General features: G+C 39.3%; 1 protein-coding gene across 2 annotated transcripts in view; it reads left to right on the top strand.

The window, feature by feature from the left end:
* The window catches only part of CEP63 (centrosomal protein 63), a 55,843-nt gene that overhangs the window by 20,120 nt on the left and 12,793 nt on the right, over positions 1 to 22,930 (top strand). Inside the window, exons 1-3 of one of the 2 annotated variants that reach the window (XM_063442247.1) lie at positions 16,802 to 16,851; positions 20,799 to 20,914; positions 22,117 to 22,185. In XM_063442247.1, coding sequence (XP_063298317.1) covers positions 22,142 to 22,185 — 44 coding nt within the window. In that variant the 5' untranslated portion in view covers positions 16,802 to 16,851; positions 20,799 to 20,914; positions 22,117 to 22,141. Of the gene's footprint in view, positions 1 to 16,801; positions 16,852 to 20,798; positions 20,915 to 22,116; positions 22,186 to 22,930 lie in introns of those variants that run through there. The other variant, XM_063442246.1, reaches the window with a different exon arrangement.

The following is a 22,930-nucleotide window of genomic DNA, read 5'->3' as shown; positions in this document are numbered from 1 at the left end:
CACGATTGGTCACCATTTAGATTGTGAAAGTCCATTTTATTCGATGCGTGGTACAGGAGCTCCAGAGGTTAGAATCCTCTCAACTACATGTTCAGGCCCCACCCCCGTGTCATGATTTATTTAACAAAAATAAAGCCAAAATGGAGAAGCCATGTGTGAAAAACGAAGTGCACCTTATGATTCAATAACTCGTAGAAGCACCTTTAGCAGCAATAACTTTAAGTACCGTATATACTCGAGTATAAGCCGACCCGAATATAAGCCGAGGCCCCTAATTTTACCCCAAAAAACTGGGAAAACTTATTGACTCGAGTATAAGACTAGGGTGGGAAATGCAGCAGCTACTGGTAAGTTTCTAAATAAAATTAGATCCTAAAAAAAATATATTAATTGAATATTTATTTACAGTGTGTGTATATAATGAATGCAGTGTGTGCGTATGAATGCAGTGTGTGCGTATGAGTGCAGTGTGTGTATGAATGCAGTGTGTGTGAGTGCAGTGCGTGTGAGTGCAGTGCGTGTGAGTGCAGTGCGTGTATGAGTGCAGTGCATGTGTATAAGTGCAGTGTGTGTGTATGAGTGCAGTGTGTGTGTGTATGAGTGCAGTGTGTGTGTGTATGAGTGCAGTGTGTGTGCGTATATATTAATTGAATATTTATTTCCAGTGTGTGTATATAATGAATGCAGTGTGTGTGTATCAGTGCAGTGTGTATGAGTGCAGTGTATGTATGAGTGCAGTGTGTGTATGAGTGCAGTGTGTGTATGAGTGCAGTGTGTGTATGAGTGCAGTGTATGAATGCAGTGTGTGTATGAATGCAGTGTGTGTATAAGTGCAGTGTGTGTAAGAGTGCAGTGTGTGTGAGTGCAGTGTGTGTGAGTGTAGTGTGTGTATATGAATGAAGTGTGAGGGTGTGTGATGCAGTGTGTGTGTGATGCAGTGTGTGTATGAGTGCAGTGTGTGTGAGTACAGTGTGTGTATATGAATGAAGTGTGAGTGTGTGTGATGCAGTGTGTGTTTGTGTATGTGTTGGTGGGGGTGGGCATTTTGATATATTATTACTTATTTTATTAATTATTATTTTTTATTTTTTAATATTATATTTTTTTATTATTATTTATTATTTAATTGAATTATTATTAATTTTTTTAATTATATTTTTTTTCGTCCCCCCTCCCTGCTTGATACATAGCAGGGAGAGGGGCTCCTTCACTGGTGGTCCAGTGGGATTGGTAGTTCAGTGGGGGGAGAGGGGGGCTGGCAGAGCTGTACTTACCTTTCCTGCAGCTCCTGTCAGCTCCCTCCTCCTCCGCGCGGTCTGTGCAGCTCCCTCTGTCAGCTCCCAGTGTAAGTCTCGCGAGAGCCGCGGCTCTCGCGAGACTTACACTGGGAGCTGACCGAGGTGCTGAACGGACGTCGCGGAGGAGGAGAGAGCTGACAGGAGCTGCAGGAAAGGTAAGTACAGCTCTGCCAGCCCCCCTCTCCCCCCAGTCTGTATTATGGCATAATACAGACATGAACTTTAACATTTAGCATGCTAACCGAGCTCTGTAGAATCTGAGATGTAACTCTTGGGTTGTTTTTAACTTCTCTGAGCATTGCACTGTCTAACCTTGCGGTGAATTTGCTGGGACATCCACTCCTGGGAAGATTGGCAACGTTCTTGAATGTTTTCCATTTTTGAATAATCTTTCTCATTGTATATTGATGAACTTTAACCTGCTACTTTCTCATCCTATGATAACTGTCCAGGCTGGCCAAAACGGATACTGATAATGTGGAGATGTAAATTCTGCAAGATCAAGTCAGCTGCAGAGGGACCGTCTCTGGGTATTACGGAGGACACTATTTTTGACAAACTGATCCCAGACGGTTTGACAGAAAAATAAGATGGTGGCTATAGACTTTTGGTAACTTTCAGGGACTGTAGGGAACAGGGAATAAATATAATACTAGCATTCTAATCTAAACATTCCTTATTCAAAATGGCATCTAGTCATTCTGAAGCTGTAAGTTGATTTTATGTACATTTTGGCTACATATATATAAACTACATATATTAAATCATAAAGCATTTACTGGAATAAATTATATTATAACATTTTAAAGATAGCACCATGACCGTTAATATTTAAATGGTTTGATAGCGATCATGTGAGAATGCAAAAATCTGATTTAGATTATTTCTACAGGTCCCAGAGCAATGGGCAATATCGACTATCTGACTAGGAATGGGTTGCAAACATTCTTGCTGGAATTCCCCACATATCTCATGTCTTTCTTCATAATATTTCTGCATTCTTTGCGGCAAATGGAATTTTAAAAGCTAAACTTAACGTGTTTTTTTTATTTTTCTGAAGCTTTGAAAAGCCATGTTTGTTTTCAGTTGGGCCTTACAGTATGTTTGTGTTTCATCTTCTCTGGAAGTTGCCAGGTATTTACAGATGGGTAAAGAAAACAACATTTACCGACATTTGAAATAAAATATGGTAGTTTGAAAAAGAGTGTGAATTACCCTCTATAAATGGGGGGGAAGGGGGAAATCAAACACGCACACACACTACCAAGAGGAATCGTTTTTGTAGGAATTTATCTTAAAGCATTCCCTCACAAACTACATCAGCTATAACATTCGAAATATTAAAACTATGCAAACCAGACAGATTTCTCAGTTGTGATAGTTAAACAATTCTATAAAGGCGCTCATTTTGCTAACCGTGACATGCTTTCCAGATTTCATACAAGATCCAACACACTCATTTATTCACTAAACAGCAACGGCAAAGCTTATAGAATGTAATAGTTTTATAAAAACTGACTTAGGCAAAAATAATGGGAGTTTAGTTACAGTTTATTATCATACACTACGTAAGCCTGCCACAACGCCAATGTACCTCATTTTTGACAGCTCCTATCCTAGATTTATTTCTTTACAGATTTAACCTTTTCTTATATTTCATTAAAGTGACTAAGATCATAGATGGTGACATTGCGACTTGGGTAGCCCAGTGATGCAGCAAAGGTGAGTTATAATTACCTGATGCAGGACAGTGATTCTTTCAGAAGATACAGATTGTTTGTTAGTTATGGGTCAGGGTGAGAAGAAGACCTTGATGATTCAAGAATGATAATTTAAAATTAAAAAAAAAAAACTTCAGTCTTCCTTCCAGTCAAGCAATGGGAAGTTATTAACTACATATAAGACTTTTTATTGTATATTATGCAAGACTCGCAAAATTCCCAGGAGTCATACAGCAATGGTAGTAGCAATGCAGTCTCTATTGAATTCAGTGAATGAGTGAGTGTGCTGGATCTTGTATTATATATATTGTGACAAACTCCCCTTTTCCTGTGAGTTTGCCACGAGTTTTTGGAGGGGCATGTTTGCCAGCCTCCTGCCACAGAACAATGGCCCATGTATTAGACCTGGCTTCGTACAGTCGTAGCGGCGCCCATCTTGTTTAGTCGAACGCGTTCAGCGGTGTTTTGTCATTGAGCGCATGGAACTAAAATCGGACAGTCAACAGCACGAACACCGCTGGGACTTCCACCTCCAGTTAGCTTTGACAAGAATTGCACGAACGGAGCACCGTTCGGTAGAAATAATCTACCAAACCAGATACACTAACTGACTCTGTGCATGAACGGCTCCGTTTGACTATTTGAACGTTACTTCGACTGTTGAAATAGACCGGCCGCACAGCCTAATTCTCTGGAACTATTTTGGGCATGTAGCCATGTGTGTGGTCAGCCAAAAAGAGACTTCCAGGAATTTCCTGAACCCCTGCTCTGATCTGGGTGATTTTTGGATATGTTGTTCACCCAGTTTAGGGCTATTATGGGGATATGCTGTGTTTTGGGGTACTTATGGGACTAAAATATGTGGTTTTTCTGCCTGGAGATGATTGAGTTATTACAATATCTGACTCAATTATCTCACAGGCTGGGAGGAGGGAATTATTTGTTTGTATTGGGAGTGTCACACTTTGTCACTGTATTATTATTGGCTGTAAACTTTGTGTCCCTGTCCCCCACAAGGTCCATGTGGGAGTGCCCCTTGCATGGGGACTTGCATAAAAGGCCATCTGTACAGTAATGTCAGTGTTTACATTGCTGCCTAGGGAACCTCCAGTGGCCACTCCTCAGATGGCTACTAGAGGTGCGTCCTGGTACAGTGCTGCACGTTGTGCATGGATACACTAAACTTTCCTTACAGAGATGTATTGATTTAATGCATTTCTATGAGGAGATGCTGATTGGCCATGGTGGCATTTGGCTCTGCTCCCGGACCGCCTCCTTGGGTGGGATCATCAGAATTGATTATGTCAGCCAAGGAGGTAGATCAGGGGCAGAGCCAGCACCAGCAGACTGGAATAAAGGTACGATTTTACTTTATTTATGGGGGCAAAGGGGAGAGGGCAGGTTTGCTAAATAGTGTTTTTAACACTATAGGGTCAGGATTACATGCTTGTGTTCCTGACCTTAAAATGTTCCTTTATCATCGAATGAGGGTCCCTTGCAGCTGGCAAGGCTGTTGCTTGGGCTGATGTTTCTGCATTAGCTCTAGCTGCGATGGGCAGAAGCGATACATAAAAAAACAGCTTGCAAAAGCTGCATATTTCTTATTTGAAGCCTTTACAAGTCCTCCCATTTTAACCCTGCTCAGGCTTTCTGTGGCTGTCCAATCACAGACTTCCCAATGCAGTGCATTGAGAAGTCTTTACACAGCAGGTGCTCTGGGTAATTGTAAGCCTCTTGAGTTTAGTTCCACTAAGCTAAACAAACAGGAAGTAACAGGACTGGTTGTCTGATTGACAGCCAGGGGTGGCGTAACAAGGTTAAATTATAAAAGTTCTAACTTCTATAGAAATCTGCACTCTCTGTAAAATAAATAAAGTGGACATACTCTTCACACATTTCTTTTTTCAGCAAGTGAAACTGCTTTAAGTGTGTGTAGTGTCCCTTCAACGCTGTGTACTACTACTGAAAATGGGCAGGGCTAGTGTGGGTTACTTAAAGTAGATATGTTATATGCTGATTTTTAAATACTGTAAATTGCTTTATTAAAATGTAGCTGTCAGCTATATTGTTTTTTTGTTTTTTTTTTATGTACAGTTTAATGGTTATACTCACGGTAGTACAAAACACAAGGCCAGTGGCGTACATACCAGGGTCGCGGCTGCGACCGGGCCCGGCCCACCAGGGGGCCCGGCCGCCCCTGCGACCCGGTATGTACCCACAGGGCCAGCCTCTTCTGCTGGGGGGCCCAGGAGCCGGCCACCTCCGGGCCCCCCGAGGCTGGCCCTGCTGTCACCTGGCTGGCGGGCACGCGAGGGAGCACTGTCCCTTGAGTGCTCCCTCTTCAGCTCCCTCGCGCACCGCACTGAAACCGGAGCCGGAAGATGACGTCATCTTCCGGCTCCGGCATCAGTACGCGGCGCGCGAGGGAGCTGAAGAGGGAGCACCCAGGAGACAGTGCTCCCTCGCGCGCCCGCCAGCCGGGTGACAGCAGGGCCAGCAACACCACTGGACCCCAGGGAATCCCCCCAGCTCTCACACAGGTAAGGAGGCTGGGGGGATTAAATTAAAAAAAAAAAACAGAAAAAACGTGTGTGTGTGTTTAGTGAGTGTGTGTGAGTGTGTGTTAGTGAGTGTGTTAGTGTTAGTGAGTGTGTGTGTGTTAGTGTTAGTGAGTGTGTTAGTGAGAGTGGTAGTGAGTGAGTGTGTTAGTGAGAGTGTTAGTGAGTGTGTTAATGTGAGTGTGTTAGTGTTAGTGAGTGTGTTAGTGTTAGTGAGTGTGTTAGTGAGAGTGTGAGTGAGTGTGTTAATGTGAGTGTGTTAGTGTTAGTGAGTGTGTTAGTGTTAGTGAGTGTGTTAGTGAGTGTGTTAATGTGAGTGTGTTAGTGAGTGTGTGAGTGTTAGTGAGTGAGTGAGTGTGTTAGTGAGTGTGTTAATGTGAGTGTGTTAGTGTTAGTGAGTGTGTTAGTGTTAGTGAGTGTGTTAGTGTTAGTTTGTGTTAGTGTGTGTGTGTGTTAGTGAGAGAGTGTGTTAGTGAGTGTGTTAGTGTGAGTGTGTTAGTGTGAGTGTGTTAGTGTGATTGTGTTAGTGAGTGTGTTAGTGAGTGTGTTAGTGTGAGTGATTGTGTTAGTGAGTGTGTTAGTGAGTGTGTTAGTGTTAGTGAGTGTGTTAGTGTGTGTTAGTGTTAGTTTGTGTGTGTGTTAGTGAGTGTGAGTGAGTGAGTGTGTGTTAGTGAGTGTGTGTTAGTGAGTGTGTTAGTGAGTGTGTTAGTGTGAGTGATTGTGTTAGTGAGTGTGTTAGTTTTAGAGTGTGTTAGTGTTAGTGTGTGTGTCTGTTACTGAGTATGTTTGTGTGCGTCTGTCACTGAGTGTGTGTCTGTCAGTAAATGTGTGCGTCTGTTCATGAGAGTGTGTGTGTGTGTGTCTAAAGCACTTATCTTTCTCCAGCGCCGGGCTCCCTTGGCGCTGGGGATCTCTCCATCCCGATCCGCCTCTCAGCTCCGAATGCACATGCGTGGCAAGAGCCACGCGCGCATTCAAACCGCCCATATAGGAAAGCATTACTCAATGCTTTCCTATGGACGTTCAGCGTCTTCTCACTGTGATTTTCACAGTGAGAATCGCAGAAAATCCTCTAGTGGCTGTCAATGAGACAGCCACTAGAGATGGATTAACCCTCAGTGAAACATAGCAGTTTCTCTGAAACTGCTATGTTTTTAGCTGCAGGGTTAAAACTAGAGAGACCTGGCACCCAGACCACTTCATTGAGCTGATTTGATCTGGGTGTCTGTAGTGGTCCTTTAAGTGTATGTGTTTATGCATGCACTGGCGTACATACCGCGGTCGCACGGGTCGCAGCCCTGTGACCAGGTGCCCGCCCGCCATGTGTTGCGGCCCCAGCCCGCGCAGAGTAAGCGCGGGGGGTGGGGGGGCCCACAGATCAGTTTTCGCACCGGGGCCCCATGATGGGTTGTGTGTACGCCACTGCACAAGGCACAAGGTTTTAGACAAGGCCAGATATGTCAGCAGGAATAGTAGGCAGTGGAAAACATGTGCTTGTCTGCTTGGGTCTCCTACTCTGTCTACATCATTGTGCTACATGGTAAGTGAGACATATACTTCTTGACTCATGTGGGCATCCTCCGAGTCACGCAGCAAGCTATAGGCTTTTTTTGTTTTCTTTTTGTTTTTTATTTGTATTTATTTTTGGAAGGACTGCACACATTTAAGATATAAATTCAGTATATATTTTTTTTTCTTCCAATTTTAGAAAGTTTACAAAATGTTATTCATTTAAATCACCTGACGTTTTACTTAAACGCACAAAACAAAAACAAAAAACGCAGGTAACAAATTCACTTAAGCATGTTTGCTAGATAATGTTTACATTTGTCATATGGTAACTGCAGCCTTCCCCAGTGAGCTGGTGTTGTTACGTATTGTTTTTTTGGGGGGGTGTTGCAATTCCTTGTTGATGTTGAAGGTCATTTAAAGAATGCACCTGCTTCACCTGACCTTTGATATGAATGTGTTGCGTTACAGAGCCTCCACCTGAATACATTCTTTGTAATAAATGATGCAATCATTAAAAACACAGGTACTTTACTTATATTAAAGGAAGAAGAACATGTTGGACCGTCATAGTTGAGGCTGAAAGGCCAACGGAAAAACCATCTATGTATAGTGTAAGCAGAGCCAAGATGCAAATATTCCAAGATAAGAACCCTGAACAATGTTTTACTGGGGTGTAAAGAAAGCTTTGCATGTTCAATGATAAACAACTCCAAGAATTTTATAGAACATAACTAGTGTCTTGCTGCCCCCTAGTGGCACGATATAATAACTACAGCTTCATTTCTGTTTTTTTTTACTTTTCTAATAGGTATCCTTTTCTTCTATATTTATCTTCTTATTGGGATAGTACAAAGGCACGATTTTGTCTTATTTTGCTAAGCTCCCCATAGGTATAGCTTTGTGATGTGTATATTGTATATCTTTGAAATGTACTGGAAAAACACTGATCATTTTAACTTGTCACTCAATCTACAGATACAAGTATTTCCTCTCTACTTTTCCCATCATGGCATCATCTTAATGTTATCTGGTGTTGTAATGCACATAACTTGGTTTTATTGCTGTGGAGCTCTGTGATACATTTATAAGCACTCCAGATTAATGCAAGTTTTATTGTAATTCAGCTATGTGATAGTCACACACATCGCACATTACTGTGAGTTTTATTGATGTTCTTATTGAGGTTTAGGAATGCCTATAAAAATTTGGTGTTGTAATTAGGTATTTATTTCTAATTGTGTCCATCTGAGGTTTGCCATCTGTTAATCCATCTGTGATTCATGTGTACACATTCTCAGTAGCTTGCTGTTAGAGCTATTGCTGGCTTAACTATATTCAAGCCACTGGCTGAGTTTAATTGGGGTTGATTACATTAGAATTTTCTTAACATCCTCTTCCTGCCATAATGTGTGCCATGGATATGAACTCCCACCAAACTCAACCAGACTCTGAATACGGTGAGCGTTGTAGTACATCACATGAAGACTTCTACATGCAGTATACACAAGGGCGCAATACACAACACACTAGCAGACATACTGTAAAAGTCAGGTGTCTCCACAGACCAACTAATGGACAAATAGATAAACAACAGGTACCCACTCAATAACACGCAGTAAAACATTCAGACTCAACAACTGACAGTAAAAAAATTAAAGATTAAAGGGCTACTCTAATCCTTTGGTTAAATTTTTTCTTTAAATTTAGCTTAAAAAGCCCTACTGGGCATTATTACTTACCCCCCCCCCCCCCCCCTCCTGCCCCCCATAAAGCTGCAAAAAATATTTATAAAATTTACAGTGCAGCTCAAAGCTGGTTTGCAAGTCTCTGTTGATGTCACCACTGTATGCAAACAAATGCTTCTCATAGCATGCGAGAGGGTGGCCAGGGAGATTTTAAACAAACAAACAAACAAACAAACAAACATATATATAAATAAAACCAGAAATCCCTGTGTTCGGGCTATTAAATCCATATGATGCCGGGTGCCAAAGCCAGGGCCTACCGATACACAAAGTTGAGAAGTTAGTGCACTCATGGTCTTCTGTTAAAATTTCAAGTCTTTATTTGAGAAATCAGTAAAAGTAGATCATTAATACTGTAATATATATATATATATATATATATATATATATATATATATATATATATAAAACTATAAATGCAGGAAGGCAAAGAGGGAGAGGGAGGGAAGATCACGGCTTCCCCTTGCAGGCCGGTCTGCAATTCTGCGAGGGGAGAAGTTTGTTGTGCCAGCGTGCTGACAGACAGATTTTTTTTTTGCACAGAACTGACATTAGGCAACACATAACAGAGTTTTGTCACATGTGTTGGGAGTGCAAATAACCTCCGTCACAAAGGTGCAAAAATCTCAGTATGTGCCATATTCTAAACAGAAACGCTGCACTTACAAGACTCCCACTACCATGATCGTTCTGAAAGTAGAAGTGGTCATGGTAGATAGTGTAACCCTTTAATGTTTTATGTCACTTACTATAATGCTTGGATTAAAGCTATTAAAAAAAGCATATATGAAAAAATGTTTCTAGCTGAAACGGAAACTAAAGAAGAATAAACAACAACCTGTGTAATTATTACCGGTAATAAAAGTGAAATAACGCATGAATCAAGTCTGTGCAGTTGAGGGATTCTAATCTTGGGCAGATTTTATATTCTATACGGACTATCATTAGTTTTACAATATTGCGCTAAATTAGTCGGGGTTACACTACGAAGCAATACCGTTTTAATGGCAGCAGCTGGAAAAGCTGCAGCCAAGGACTGTAACTCCTACTAATATCAGGCTGCACTGGGACACCTATGTCTCAGTGCTGTCCTTTACAGTAAAGTCAGCTACTTACTCTATAACACACTAACTCTTACATCAACTTAACAAACTACACTACACACACATTAAACACTACCTTAACATTTACACTAACCCTGACCTAAAAAAATATAATGTAACACAAAAATACATAATAGTGAATGGTTTCTTAGAGGAACTTAATGCTCTGGAGACATTTATAAGTCACTAACAATAATCATGTCATGTGTATGAACACCCATGCACATGCTCAGCAGCAAAGAACAACATTCACAAAAAGTTTTCTTAAAGCCTTTTTGGCAATTTTGTTTTACACATTGCATTATATAGAACATTCAATTTCAAATGTGATTTATGGACTGGAATGTCTCTGAACAAAACCCTTTTCGACAATACATGTAAGTTTAAAAACCCTTTGAATTTGACTGCCCTCTGCTGGACATACTAAGGATTAGTTCAAATGTATTTTAGGATTTTCTTTCAGTCAGTTGTGGTGTGTTCACCAAATGTTAGCCCAATATAGCTTAAGTGAAAAAATCCATTGCAGCAAAGTTGGAATTTTTCCTGCAACTCTGCTATTTTGGTTTAGATATTGCAGGCTGGCTGTCTACTCAGAACAATTCTGTATGAATAGATCTTTATTTGAATTCCAGAGAACTAATTTGTTTTATTTTGCCTGGATTCTTGTACATGATTACACAGGAATCACGTACACTTACAAATGTAAAAGAATATAAAAAAAATTAGATAACAGTACACTTGAATACAGTTTAATAGCAGGGCATTGTCTGCTGCATGTATTCATTTGTCGGACAGACAGGCATATTTACTAAAGGGTGATTTGCCGGGAATTCAAGAAGTTATTAAAATTTTAGTCTGGTGCTATTTTGGTCTAAAATTCAGTATTCACTTTTTGTAATACTGAATTCCAGACAGTTAAGAATTAATAGAAAGTCTATCCAAGCTTTCTCCCCACTATTTTATCTGCTTCCTCTCCAGAAAGCCCTCTGAAACCTGGAAGTAATCGTTACTTACCTCCTTCTAGCATTATAGCACAACTGCTGGTCTGACTAACCAGGGTCTGGTATTGCTGTTATAGGCACCCGACCAACCGACCCCTAATCAGGCATCCCTTATGGGGTGGCCCTTAGTGAGTGGGCCACCCAATGGGCACCATCAGTTTGTGGGTCCAAGCTGCACCCAGGGCACAGGGCCCATTGGCACATGTGAACACCCTGCGCCCGGTCGTACTTGCAACTTTTATAACCTCGCTATCAGACAAAAAGGCACACGTCAGAATTTTTACTATACATGAGTTAAGCCACCTTACGATTTCCCTACCTATACGTGCCTTCGCTGGGGGTCTAGTGGTGAGCAGGTGGCTGTAACAATCTGCTTGCTCCTTTTGCTGTCTTGTTTAGCTTCTTACGCTGAAATCACATCCTTTCAATGCTGCTGCAGAATGCACAGGGAGACGGCAATGCTTTAAGGTAAGGTGGTCACATCCTTTTAATATCTTCGATGTGGCCCTGTGGGGGACGATAGATCTCCCCTACCCACCACACTAAACACCCCTTGCAAGTTTGTTTGGAGTACACCGATGTCCTAACAGTCCCTTTATAAAAGGGTCAGTTACTATTTTGAGCCAAATCCCTCTGTCCCTCTTTTTTCTCCTAATTTCCCTCTTTACTAGGAGCTCCATATTGTTGGTGTGTTTGAGTGTATAAAAGAGTTCCACAGCAATAATACTCACAGTAATGTGTCTTTAAACTAAAATATATGTGTTTAGAAATCAGTCTGTCTATATAAGATACATTGTTCTTGTTCTAAATTACTTTTTAATTCCATAAATTATTACTAATTATTATTAGTAAGTCATTAAAAGTTTCTCGGAATAGCCCAGCCCCAGGTCATACCTGCACTCACATCCCTAAAATTAAGGTGTCCCTCTTTGTCCATCTGAAATGTCGGGAGGTATGGTGCACCCCTTATGATGGTCCTGCCAAGAAATAACTAAAGTATTGCAAATGTCTCCAATTGGACTATCCTGGCCTAAACATTTTAATTGTTCTGTTAAGTCTCTGTGCTTCCCGGTGTAGCGAACAAACCCTATTTAGTTAGTAAATAATATGACATCCAGTGCCACGTTAATTGTTAAGGCCTTGTAAATATTATTAATACTGCTAAATAATAATCGAGTGATCATATAATAATCAGATCACAAAGCCAGTTGACGACTGACCAAAACGTGGTACTTGATTAGATATTAGTGGTTCTATTTTTAGCAGGGCTAACCTTTCCTCTGAGATCAATACAAAGAGAATCAATAAGTTTCAAGAGTTGCATTGTAGTAATATCTATTCCCAAGTCAGGAACTGCTTAAAAGTTACGTAACTCAGTCCATTCTTCCAACTAAAACAAATTGGTATGTATTCAACTATTTTTCAGCAACGGGAATGCAAAGAATGGGCAACGGGCTCCAGGACATTCAGTAAAAAAATCCACTTTTATTCAAAACATGTTAAAAATTATAATGAGAAACTTCTGCATTTTATGCGATTTACAGCACTTATTTGTAGTTATAAGAACGTATGTATCAAGAAATATAAATGTAAATTATGGATTAATGGACACTCAATACAATGTAAAACAATTCATTTTTGCCTCATTACATTTTAAACGTCGATTTCTTTGAGTCTGTGTTTGCTGTATACAACAGCTTTGAAACACAACTCAGGAAGAGGAGCAAAGCCAGAAAACCACTCACGGACAGCTGCTTTGTTGTTAATGTAACTCATCAGCACGAGGTTGGTTACTGGCTTGCTATTGAGGCTTGGCAGTACTTGTGAAGCAAAAACCAAGAAAGTTATGATGAGGATAAAAAATTGTGATTAAAAACCCCTTCCACCTGAAGCCAGAGGATAGCCAATACAATGTTATAGCAAGCCAGTAACCAACCTCATGCTGATGAGTTGCATTAACAACGAAACAGTTGTCCATGAATGGTTCACTGGCTTTGCATCTCTCCCTCAGTTGTGTTTCAAAGCTGTTGTATACAGCAAACACAAACTCCAAGGAATCCATGTTTGAAATGGAATGAGGCAAAAATGTGATTCTTTCTTGCACTAATTTGCATATGCCCACCCAGAAACCCTTACGGTAGTAACATCACTGCAAATTTATGATTTCTGTGGGAAAAGCAAGTCTTGTGGCTTGACTGGTGTGCAGATCTTTGTTTAACATTGTATTGATTGTCCACTGACTTCAGGTGGAAGGGGTTTTCAATCACATTTTTTTTCCACCATAACTTTCTTGGTTATGGATTAATGGGAAGCCTTTCTAAGAGTAAGATGTTGCAGGTCATATGGCAAGACGTTTATGAATTAACCTGCTCTAGGACTTTCTTTCCATTCTTGCTTTTTTGACAGCTAATTTGACATTATTGTAAAAAAAGCAATATTAATATTGCACAGTTTTAAATATTACACTTTACAATACTTAACAAGACAGATGATATGTCCCACTCGAGAGAGACATAATCTTGATGGACTTAGTATAGTTTGTAAGACTACTGTTTTCGCATTAATACAGAAAAAAAATAAATCTGGAAATATAAAGATATCTATACCAGCATGCCTTTAACCCCTCAATGACCTGTGCAATCAACAGAAAGGATCCTATTCTAAACTGAAATAACCCATTCAATTAAAGCTTGCATGACTGCATGGAGAAGCGACAGACAAGGGGGACATTCCATCCTAGCATAAGTTCACTGGGGACACGATTGTTATGTCTGAAAAAGTGTAATATTTGGTCCTCAAGGGGGTTAAAGGAGTGTTCAGTGCATGATGAAGGGAGACATGGGTAATATTTGGCAATTACTCTTGATTTTCATGTGATTAAGAAAGGAACAATGATGACCTATATAGTCACAACAATCTGGTCTTTAGAAACATTACTCTGACATGGAATGTAAGGCTAATTTAGAGTTAGCAGCCATCTATCAAGCAGATGATAATATATAAGCAGAACATTCCATGCTGGAACAGTGTCTCTATGGATCAGATTGTGATGAAGGCACAGATTAACCCCTTTTCTAGCAAACTGAACACTGGAATTGTGAAAGTCATCATATTAAAGACAATATCTTTGTTGATCCTTGTTTAACAATCAGTGAAAACATCTCAAATGAGTTCCAGAGTAATGACATTGAAAAAACACTGCAGCCACCATAGCCACTTCAAAAGCAGGATTCCCAGCAGTAGTCCTCATATCAGTCAGACTGTCCCAATTAAGGTTGGCCAGTCTAGATTTCCAGGTCCTGTCCCACATCTGGGGACACTAGAAAACTGCCAGTGGGCAGAACAGTGCAAGTAACTCATTGCACTGTGCAGGGGGTTGCATTATTATTATTTTATTATTTATATAGCGCCAGCAAATTCTATAGCGCTGTACCCTGCTCCTGAAACCTGGGGGCTGGGTAGGTAGCCTGGCAGTGTGCCCATTATGGACATTGCTTGTCATGTGGGATGTGTTACTCGTGATGTCCTCTCTGTTTATGGGCGCCGGGTCCCGCATCACTTCTAAATAGTTTACTCACTGTTTAACAGAGGTGCTTGGTCCCCGGCATTCTTCAGACTGGCTCCATGGATGATAATTGTCAAGCTGTAGGATTCTATGAACCAAGGACCTAGCTCCTATACACCAAAGGTACCATAACCATCATAATCAGCTGACGTGGTTATGGTTACCATAATAGCATTTTAATTGCTGTGTACTGAAATATAGGCCCTGCTGCAAGTATCAAGCACAATCTGCTATAATGGTCAGAGTGCTGAAGAATGGTGTGTGACCAATTCTCCACTGACAGGTGACATTTACTAAAGCAAGAATTGCCAGGAATTCCATGGAAATTTCAAATTTAGGGTCAATTAGCTGAACTAGAAAAAAATCTCCAATTCAGCTACTCTTCCTGTTCATCTTAAGTTTGAAATTCACTTTGCATTCCCAACAATTCTGCTTTTACTAAATATTTTTTTGTAAATCACATAAGAAGCAGTTATTGATTTCAGTGTCTGATTAATATGAACAGACCTGGGGGCTCAGTTTATGTCACTGTAAGCCTTCTAAAAGCATAGATTTAGACCAGTGAAGTCATTGCATTCATTAGCAGTAATGAGAGATGTGTCAGAAAAGTAATAGGGAATAAACTAATTAAAGGGCCTAACATGAAACAAATTGAATCATTAAAGCAATACCCTAAGCACCAAACCTACTACATTTTAATGTAGTGGTTTTGGTTCAAACATCTTGTGCCTGTACTCTGACAAATGTAAGCATTGCCATTTTTCAGAAACAGCAATGTCTTCATTTGTCAATCAATGCCTTTATCAGCTTTCAATCAGCTATAAGACTTCAAATAATTGAGAGTCTGGGATAATGTTTCTCAATAAGAAGCATCTGACTGGGCAGCACATGTGCAGTAGGGACCCAAATGCTTCTCTGTGAGAGGAATCAGTACTTTTATAAAGCTCCTCGGCTGCACTCTCCTGGCTGTTAATGGACGAAGTTTATAAAAGAGCAACATTGGTTTTAAAACTTCACTTTGAGAAGAGTTTGCAGATTGATGCACACACACCCTGCCTCATAATACTTATCTACGAGAAGCATGGGATTGGCTAGGGATCATCACAAATAAAGATCTCTTAGGGGTGGAGCGGATTTGAGATAAGGTAGCCAGTACTATGGATTTGAGATAAGGTAGCCAGTACTATAAATACACTTTACAACACTCGACCGTCATAAATAAATGGAATTATTTTTAACACTGGAGTATCCTGTAAACATTCTTTATAAACATTGTATCATTGAAGGCAAACACTTTGTAACCACAAATGCCTGCAATTTTTTTTTTTTTTTTTGAAAGAACAAATAACATTGTACCGAAAGAAAGTAAATAGTGTGCCAATGATAGCTTTCCAGTACTTTGTGGTGAGTCACGATGATTAACTTACAGGTAAGTTAGTACACAGTGCACACACACCATACAAAAAAAAAAAAAGAAAACTGAGACCTAAAACATTCATACAATGCTGGGGGCTAGTGGGTCCTAACTTGCATCGTCAAATGGTCTATCAAATAGTTGTCATCTTTCAGTTTAATAATACCGTGGGCTTTTGGTAGTATCTTAGATTTAATGCACGATTGGGCCATTGCTATACCGGCCGCTAAATATACCACGCCAATCAGTTTCTGTTTGTGTGTTCACTCCCGAGGGCCGAGACAGTAGGCAATGCCCAGGGATTCACCTCTACAGGTCTATTATCCACAGTGGGTGGACTGAGACACATATATGTAACCAGACGAGTTGGACACACAGGAACGGTTGAGGGCCGTCAATACTCGGATACCATTTTTTGTGGGGGTATGTATAAAGCGAGTAGCAGACCAGTGCCATTTATAGTGATCACGGACTGTGAGCTTGTTTGAGCAGGGCTTTTTTTCTTCACCTCTTGTCTCTGTTAATACATTGTATGTCAATCACGTCGCCGAGTTCCGTTATAAACGTTCTAGAAGCTGCCCATGCTCCCTGTGACTGACAGCTTTATTATTTCAACAGAACTCCATACATTTACACACAGCTGGTGTTTGAGGGTTACATATAAACCAATGGGCCAGTCTGGCCACACCTCTGCTTTAATAATACGATTTCTAACTCCCTATATAGAACAAAGCTTCCCTCTGACCCTCCCAGAGGCCGTGTACTACATTTCCCATGATGCTCAGCCAGCCCCAGTACTGAGAGGATCCAACCATTCAATATGGGGCGCGCGCGCTCACAATGAGCATGTGATTGGCTGCTGCTCCCTCCGCCCCTCCCCCCGCCACTGCTAAGGATTCTGGGTCGGCCGTGCTGACAGTGGTTGACGGGTCAGGTAAGTGCAGTCAGTGTTCGCGGCCAAACGGCCATTTGGAATGCTGGCGATTGCCGCGTGCTCGGGCCTCGCGCCCTTGTTAACCGTTTAATGAGAGTGGGCGGGGCTGGCAGCGCGGGAAATCCCTGAGCGCCCATCTTGGTTACTGGCACCGTCACGGATTGCCCTTAGTTTGTATTAGACGTACAATTACCTGGCGGGAAGGCAGCTGTAGTAAATAACACCCATTCCATTTCTATAAACCGGTACCAGTTCTAGGAGGGTCAGCTCGTTAATGTCCCAGGTTTTGTTTTACGAACTGCAACTCCTATGATGCTTTTCCACCTGTAAGGCTCGCAAAGCAGCATGGGAGTCGTAGTTCTGCACCACATCATGTTGGCTTACGGTTTGGCCACCCTTGGCTTATCAGTCTCTGTTTGTGTTCAGTATGTTATACAATGGATACATTGTGTTCATTTTTAATATAGGTGGAGATGCAGTTTTAAAAGTCTATATATAATATATTATAAAAGTATATACTGTGTATACATATTATATATGGTATATAAATAGCATAGTGTGTGTGTATATACTGTGTATACATATTATATATGGTATATAAATAGCATAGTGTGTGTATATATACTGTGTATACATATTATATATGGTATTTAAATAGCATAGTGTGTGTATATACTGTGTATACATATTATATATGGTATATAAATAGCATAGTGTGTGTGTATATACTGTGTATACATATTATATATGGTATATAAATAGCATAGTGTGTGTGTGTGTATATACTGTGTATACATATTATATATGGTATATAAATAGCATAGTGTGTGTATATACTGTGTATACATATTATATATGGTATATAAATAGCATAGTGTGTGTGTGTATATACTATGTATACATATTATATATGGTATATAAATATCATAGTGTGTGTGTGTATATACTATGTATACATATTATATATGGTATATAAATAGCATAGTGTGTGTGTATATACTATGTATACATATTATATATGGTATATAAATAGCATAGTGTGTGTATATATACTGTGTATACATATTATATATGGTATATAAATAGCATAGTGTGTGTATATATACTGTGTATACATATTATATATGGTATATAAATAGCATAGTGTGTGTGTGTGTATATACTATGTATACATATTATATATGGTATATAAATAGCATAGTGTGTGTGTGTATATACTATGTATACATATTATATATGGTATATAAATAGCATAGTGTGTGTGTATATACTATGTATACATATTATATATGGTATATAAATAGCATAGTGTGTGTGTATATACTGTGTATACATATTATATATGGTATATAAATAGCATTGTGTGTGTGTACATATTATATATGGTATATAAATAGCATTGTGTGTGTGTACATATTATATATGGTATATAAATAGCATAGTGTGTGTGTGTATACTGTGTGTACATATTATATGGTAAATACATAGTGTGTGTGTGTATACTGTGTGTACATATTATATGGTAAATACATAGTGTGTGTGTGTATACTGTGTGTACATATTATATGGTAAATACATAGTGTGTGTGTGTATATATACTGTGTGTACATATTATATGGTATATACATAGCATAGTGTGTATATACTGTGTATACATATTATATATGTTATATAAATAGCATAGTGTGTGTGTGTATATACTGTGTGTACATAGTAAAGCAATTTAATTGAAGCAATAAGCCAGCAGGTAAAATGTTAAAATAAAATATATATATATATATATATTTTAATTAATATGAGTGTATTATATATGCATTATAATATCGTAATAAAGTTGTTTTAATAATTGGGGGATATGGGACACCTCTGTGGAGTTAACCCTTTGTCGATTGGAGTTATCTTTATGGTGGGTGCTAATAGCAGATTAGTGCAGTGATGGCTGGATTTGCATTGTGTGCATTTGTAGACCTTGTCTAATCCTGTTCAGTCTCAGAGGTTTCATTCTGGTCTAGAATCAGCCGTTCGATTGAATCTGGACAGAATGAAATCCAATATGCAGTCTGGATGCTCGTGCGTGGTACTGGATTATTTATTTTGTTAATCTGGACCATCGGAATTCTGTGAATAACCCTCATAGTGCTCGCTGGTGGGGTACGATTCAAGAATTGTTAGCAGGTACAGCCAGGTTGTTTAACTCCGGCTAATCTCAGGAACTCCATGACCCATTGTATGATCATAAATGTACACTCGCAATAAAGTTGTTATGGTGCGCCTTAAAGCTTTCAAGCCAGCGCCTGATCGCTCTGCCCCTGAACTTCAGATGAGATTCTCAGCCAATCTGTAGCTCCCCTTTGAGAACATTGGGGGTAAAAAGGTACATATATTTTCTACGCTCTCCTCATGACGCTCTCAGCCTTCTTCTATCAGTTATCAATTCACTCCGATGCTTCCTGTTTGAAGCTTCAGGGACGTGAGTGGAAGTTCAAGGCCTGATTTAAAGGGTTTAAAGACTTTGGGTTTAACCTATTTAGGAATCTGTGACATCCTCGCACAATATCAACTTTGCTCTGATTAAGTTGTTAATAGTGCCCAGAGTGTTCTTTTAAAGTTTTTTTTTTTGTCAATGTTTAGATAGTCTAAAGAACCCTTTTTTTTTTTTTTTTCTAGATTATTGGGCATAAATGGATGCCCAATGTTGACACCTTAAATAAAATACGGTACTCACAAAGTTATTTACCAAGTGAATTGTTAGCAATTCAAAGTAAATTCCAACACTATTTCTCTAAACTGGATTTTTAGTGGATTGATTTCTAAATCGCAACATTGAGGCAAACCTATATGATTTGGAGAAATTCTTCAACTTATTTCTAGTCAAAGCTTGGCTATTGTACCCTTAATTTTGCAAACCAAGTTTCACTTCACTACAATTTAAAGCAGGACTGTCCCTTTCAGAGAATTGACAATTCCTTGTTCCTTTACCCACATAAATATTTACTGTGGTAAAACGTTGCTGCATTTCTCTGTGCTCCAATATCGGTGTCCCTTAGTTCCCACTACTGCATGCATGCTCGGGTATCTCAGAAAAGTTACTTCAGCAGTGACGGATACACACATGTGCTGTGCATACAACAGTGGGAGAGTTAACCTGGCAAAGCCTATACATTTTATCATAACCTATAGAAAACTTTTAGTTAGCCCTTAGGTTATGCTAAATTTTGAGGAAGTGACCATTCCTCTTTAAAGGGTCTCTCTTCCCTCAAAACCACTTTATCTTATTTAGCGGAGAAGGGAAGTATTAGGCACCGATGATTTGGCTGAGAGCATCAACTGATGTTTTCTGTCTTACTGGCTGCCCATTGCGAATAACAACACATAGTATTCCTCACATTGGACGGCCAGTCCTGAAAACTAATTCACTCAAATGAATCTAGCCCCTTTAATGAAAACAACCTTAAAGGAACACTCCAGGCACCCAGACCACATCTGCCCATTGGCGTGGCCTGGGTGCCAACTCCCACTACTCTTAACCCTGCAACTGTAAATATTGCAGTTTTCATAAACTGCAATATTTACATTGCAGGGTTAACTCCTCCTCTAGTGGCTGTCTACTAGACTGCCACTAGAGGGCACTTCTGGGTTTATAGCACAGATTTTCTGTGCTATAGCGTCGCTGGACGTCCTCACGCTATGTGAGGACCTCCAGCATCGCTGAAATCCCCATAGGAATGCTTTCCTATGGGGAGGTTAAATGCGCGTGTGCGCCATTGCCGCGCATGTGCATTAGGTCTCCCCCGTTAGTTTGTTTTCCTGGCACTGGAGAGTCCCTTTAATAGTGAATTTCACATTTTAGGCCAAAATAGACAATTGGGCCAGTGGAGTGTCCCTTTAACAAAAGCCACTAATTTTCCTTTTTTTAAAATTTTTATTATATTTTTATATATTCCTAGGTGACCGATAAGTCTGTAGCAGTGGAATGCATTTTTTATGGTGCAAGTTGCCTGTTTTCTTAAAACGTGGCCAGCACGTACCGTTTATAAATACGTCAACTTGAACTTTATAGAAGGTAAGTACTAATTCTTAAATGAATAGATAATTATGCTTTTGATACATCATTTTTAGTTTGGTCACTTGGATCATGACTTTCAAAGTTACCTATAATCATCATTGTATCTGGCTGTATAAAATAATTTTCTTTGCATTTTTTTTTTTTCATTCCAACGGTTTTTATTAGACAGGCATGGACATTTTACAAACATGTTTTTTGTTGCGGACATGAGAATGTCAAACGGGTAGGCATCAAATAAACACACATTGTTTGAAAGTAGTAAACAAGCAGAGTCAAGTTATGTCCGATAATAAGATGGCAGTTAACGCATTTTAGACACATTGAGTAGGTTGACAGTAACGCTGTCGAAGTAAAGGTCTCATAACTGTAATTATTAATACTGTAGCTTAATGTGAGCACAGTTTTATAAGTTTTACAATAGATTAACCTTCCAGATTGGACCAATAGCCAAACTAAACTAGTGTGACATTTATACGTAAAACAGTTGTACGTTAAACGAAGGAGAGCGGATATTAACGTGTGACATGTTCACTATTGTAGTATATAAGAACTTGGTAAGTGTTAGAGGACATGTAACAGGTTTGCAAAAACGGTGCATCGGTGCCTACGTAGAGGCATAAAGCATCAATCAATCAAACAAGAGGAGACTTATGATGTATTTCGTAGTGGTTGCGGCCTCCCTAATGGAGATCATTGCTTATCATTTGTCAAAGAACAGTTTACCCACGCAGGGGTAGTGTGGTAGGGTTGATAGATGGTTTGAGATGCGTTTTTGGTACATCTGTAGTTTTGCAATCTGAGCCTACGCAGAGGCTTATAACGAATTATCCCTGTGAGTTTTGAGGTCGATATTTCGTATCATTTGGTATTGTATCTTTCTCAAGTATTTTGGGTGTGTGTGGGCTCATGGGGTGTCGTCGCTATGGTAAGATTGTTTTATGGTATATTGCATAGTGATCGGTGTTGCGTGCGTTCCAGAGGGATTCTTTGCATTTTTATATAAGATAAACACGTTTACATTTGGTGCTAGTCTATTTGTGTAATTGTATAGGTCACATTTTAAATGTGTAGTAACATTGTATTTATATGTGTGCTTTTAAAACATATTTCACACAGGGAAATCCCAGTTTTTTTTTTTTTTATAATTTAATTATGCAAATGAAGTAAACCGTTTTACTGGAAGTATTCTTTTATTTCAGTCGCTGGCAGCTTTGCTCTGCAGTCATGGAAGCCTTGTTAGAAAGAATTCAAAAACAGGATAAAAAGGGGTGAGTATCTTCTCACACTCTGCAGCGTGAATTTGATATTTTTTATTTGAAAACAAAGTGTGAAGTAATCAATGAAGTGTCGGTAAGACTATGATGATTTTTTTCCCAACTGTATCTACTTCAGCTGTTTGAGAATTAATAAGATGAACCTGTAAATAACCTGTAATTCCAATCTTCACTAGCATTAGAAAAACGCTTGAACTTTTCCTCTTAGTGATAAGAAAGGAAAAATCAAATTACTTTGCTTGTTGCTATTGCAGTAGTTTATGAATTTTACTCCAATCAAGACATTTTTTTATGTACCTTGAAAAAGAATTGTCACTGCTTCGCTGATTATTGAACTATTACTGAAGATTTTTATCACCAAATATAAGTGGAAGAAATTGTAATATGCTTCAGAAATGGTGATTGAATAGAAATCACTTGAGGAAAGCATGCTCATGGAGTGGTCACAAAGTATAGAACTGGAGTTTGGACATATGATAGTTTATGGACAGTTTTGCAACCTTAGGAATTGGGCTGCGCCTGCTTGTGTTAATGGAGAAAAAAACAAACAAACAATGGATTTAGTGAAACCGTAAATTCCACAGGACAATGTGTGAATGTACATCCTGAAGCTGAAGCTCTAAATAGGGATAGTTTTGGTTTCTACACTTTATTTTTGTTATTTAGATGAAGATTAAATAACAGAAGTACAGAAAATGGATTTAATCTTACTGTTCCTTTTTAAAAAAAATTTTTGGGG

This window comes from Pelobates fuscus, chromosome 2, assembly GCF_036172605.1.
Source record: "Pelobates fuscus isolate aPelFus1 chromosome 2, aPelFus1.pri, whole genome shotgun sequence".
Lineage (NCBI taxonomy): Eukaryota > Metazoa > Chordata > Amphibia > Anura > Pelobatidae > Pelobates > Pelobates fuscus.
This window is presented reverse-complemented; position numbering and strand designations above follow the sequence as displayed.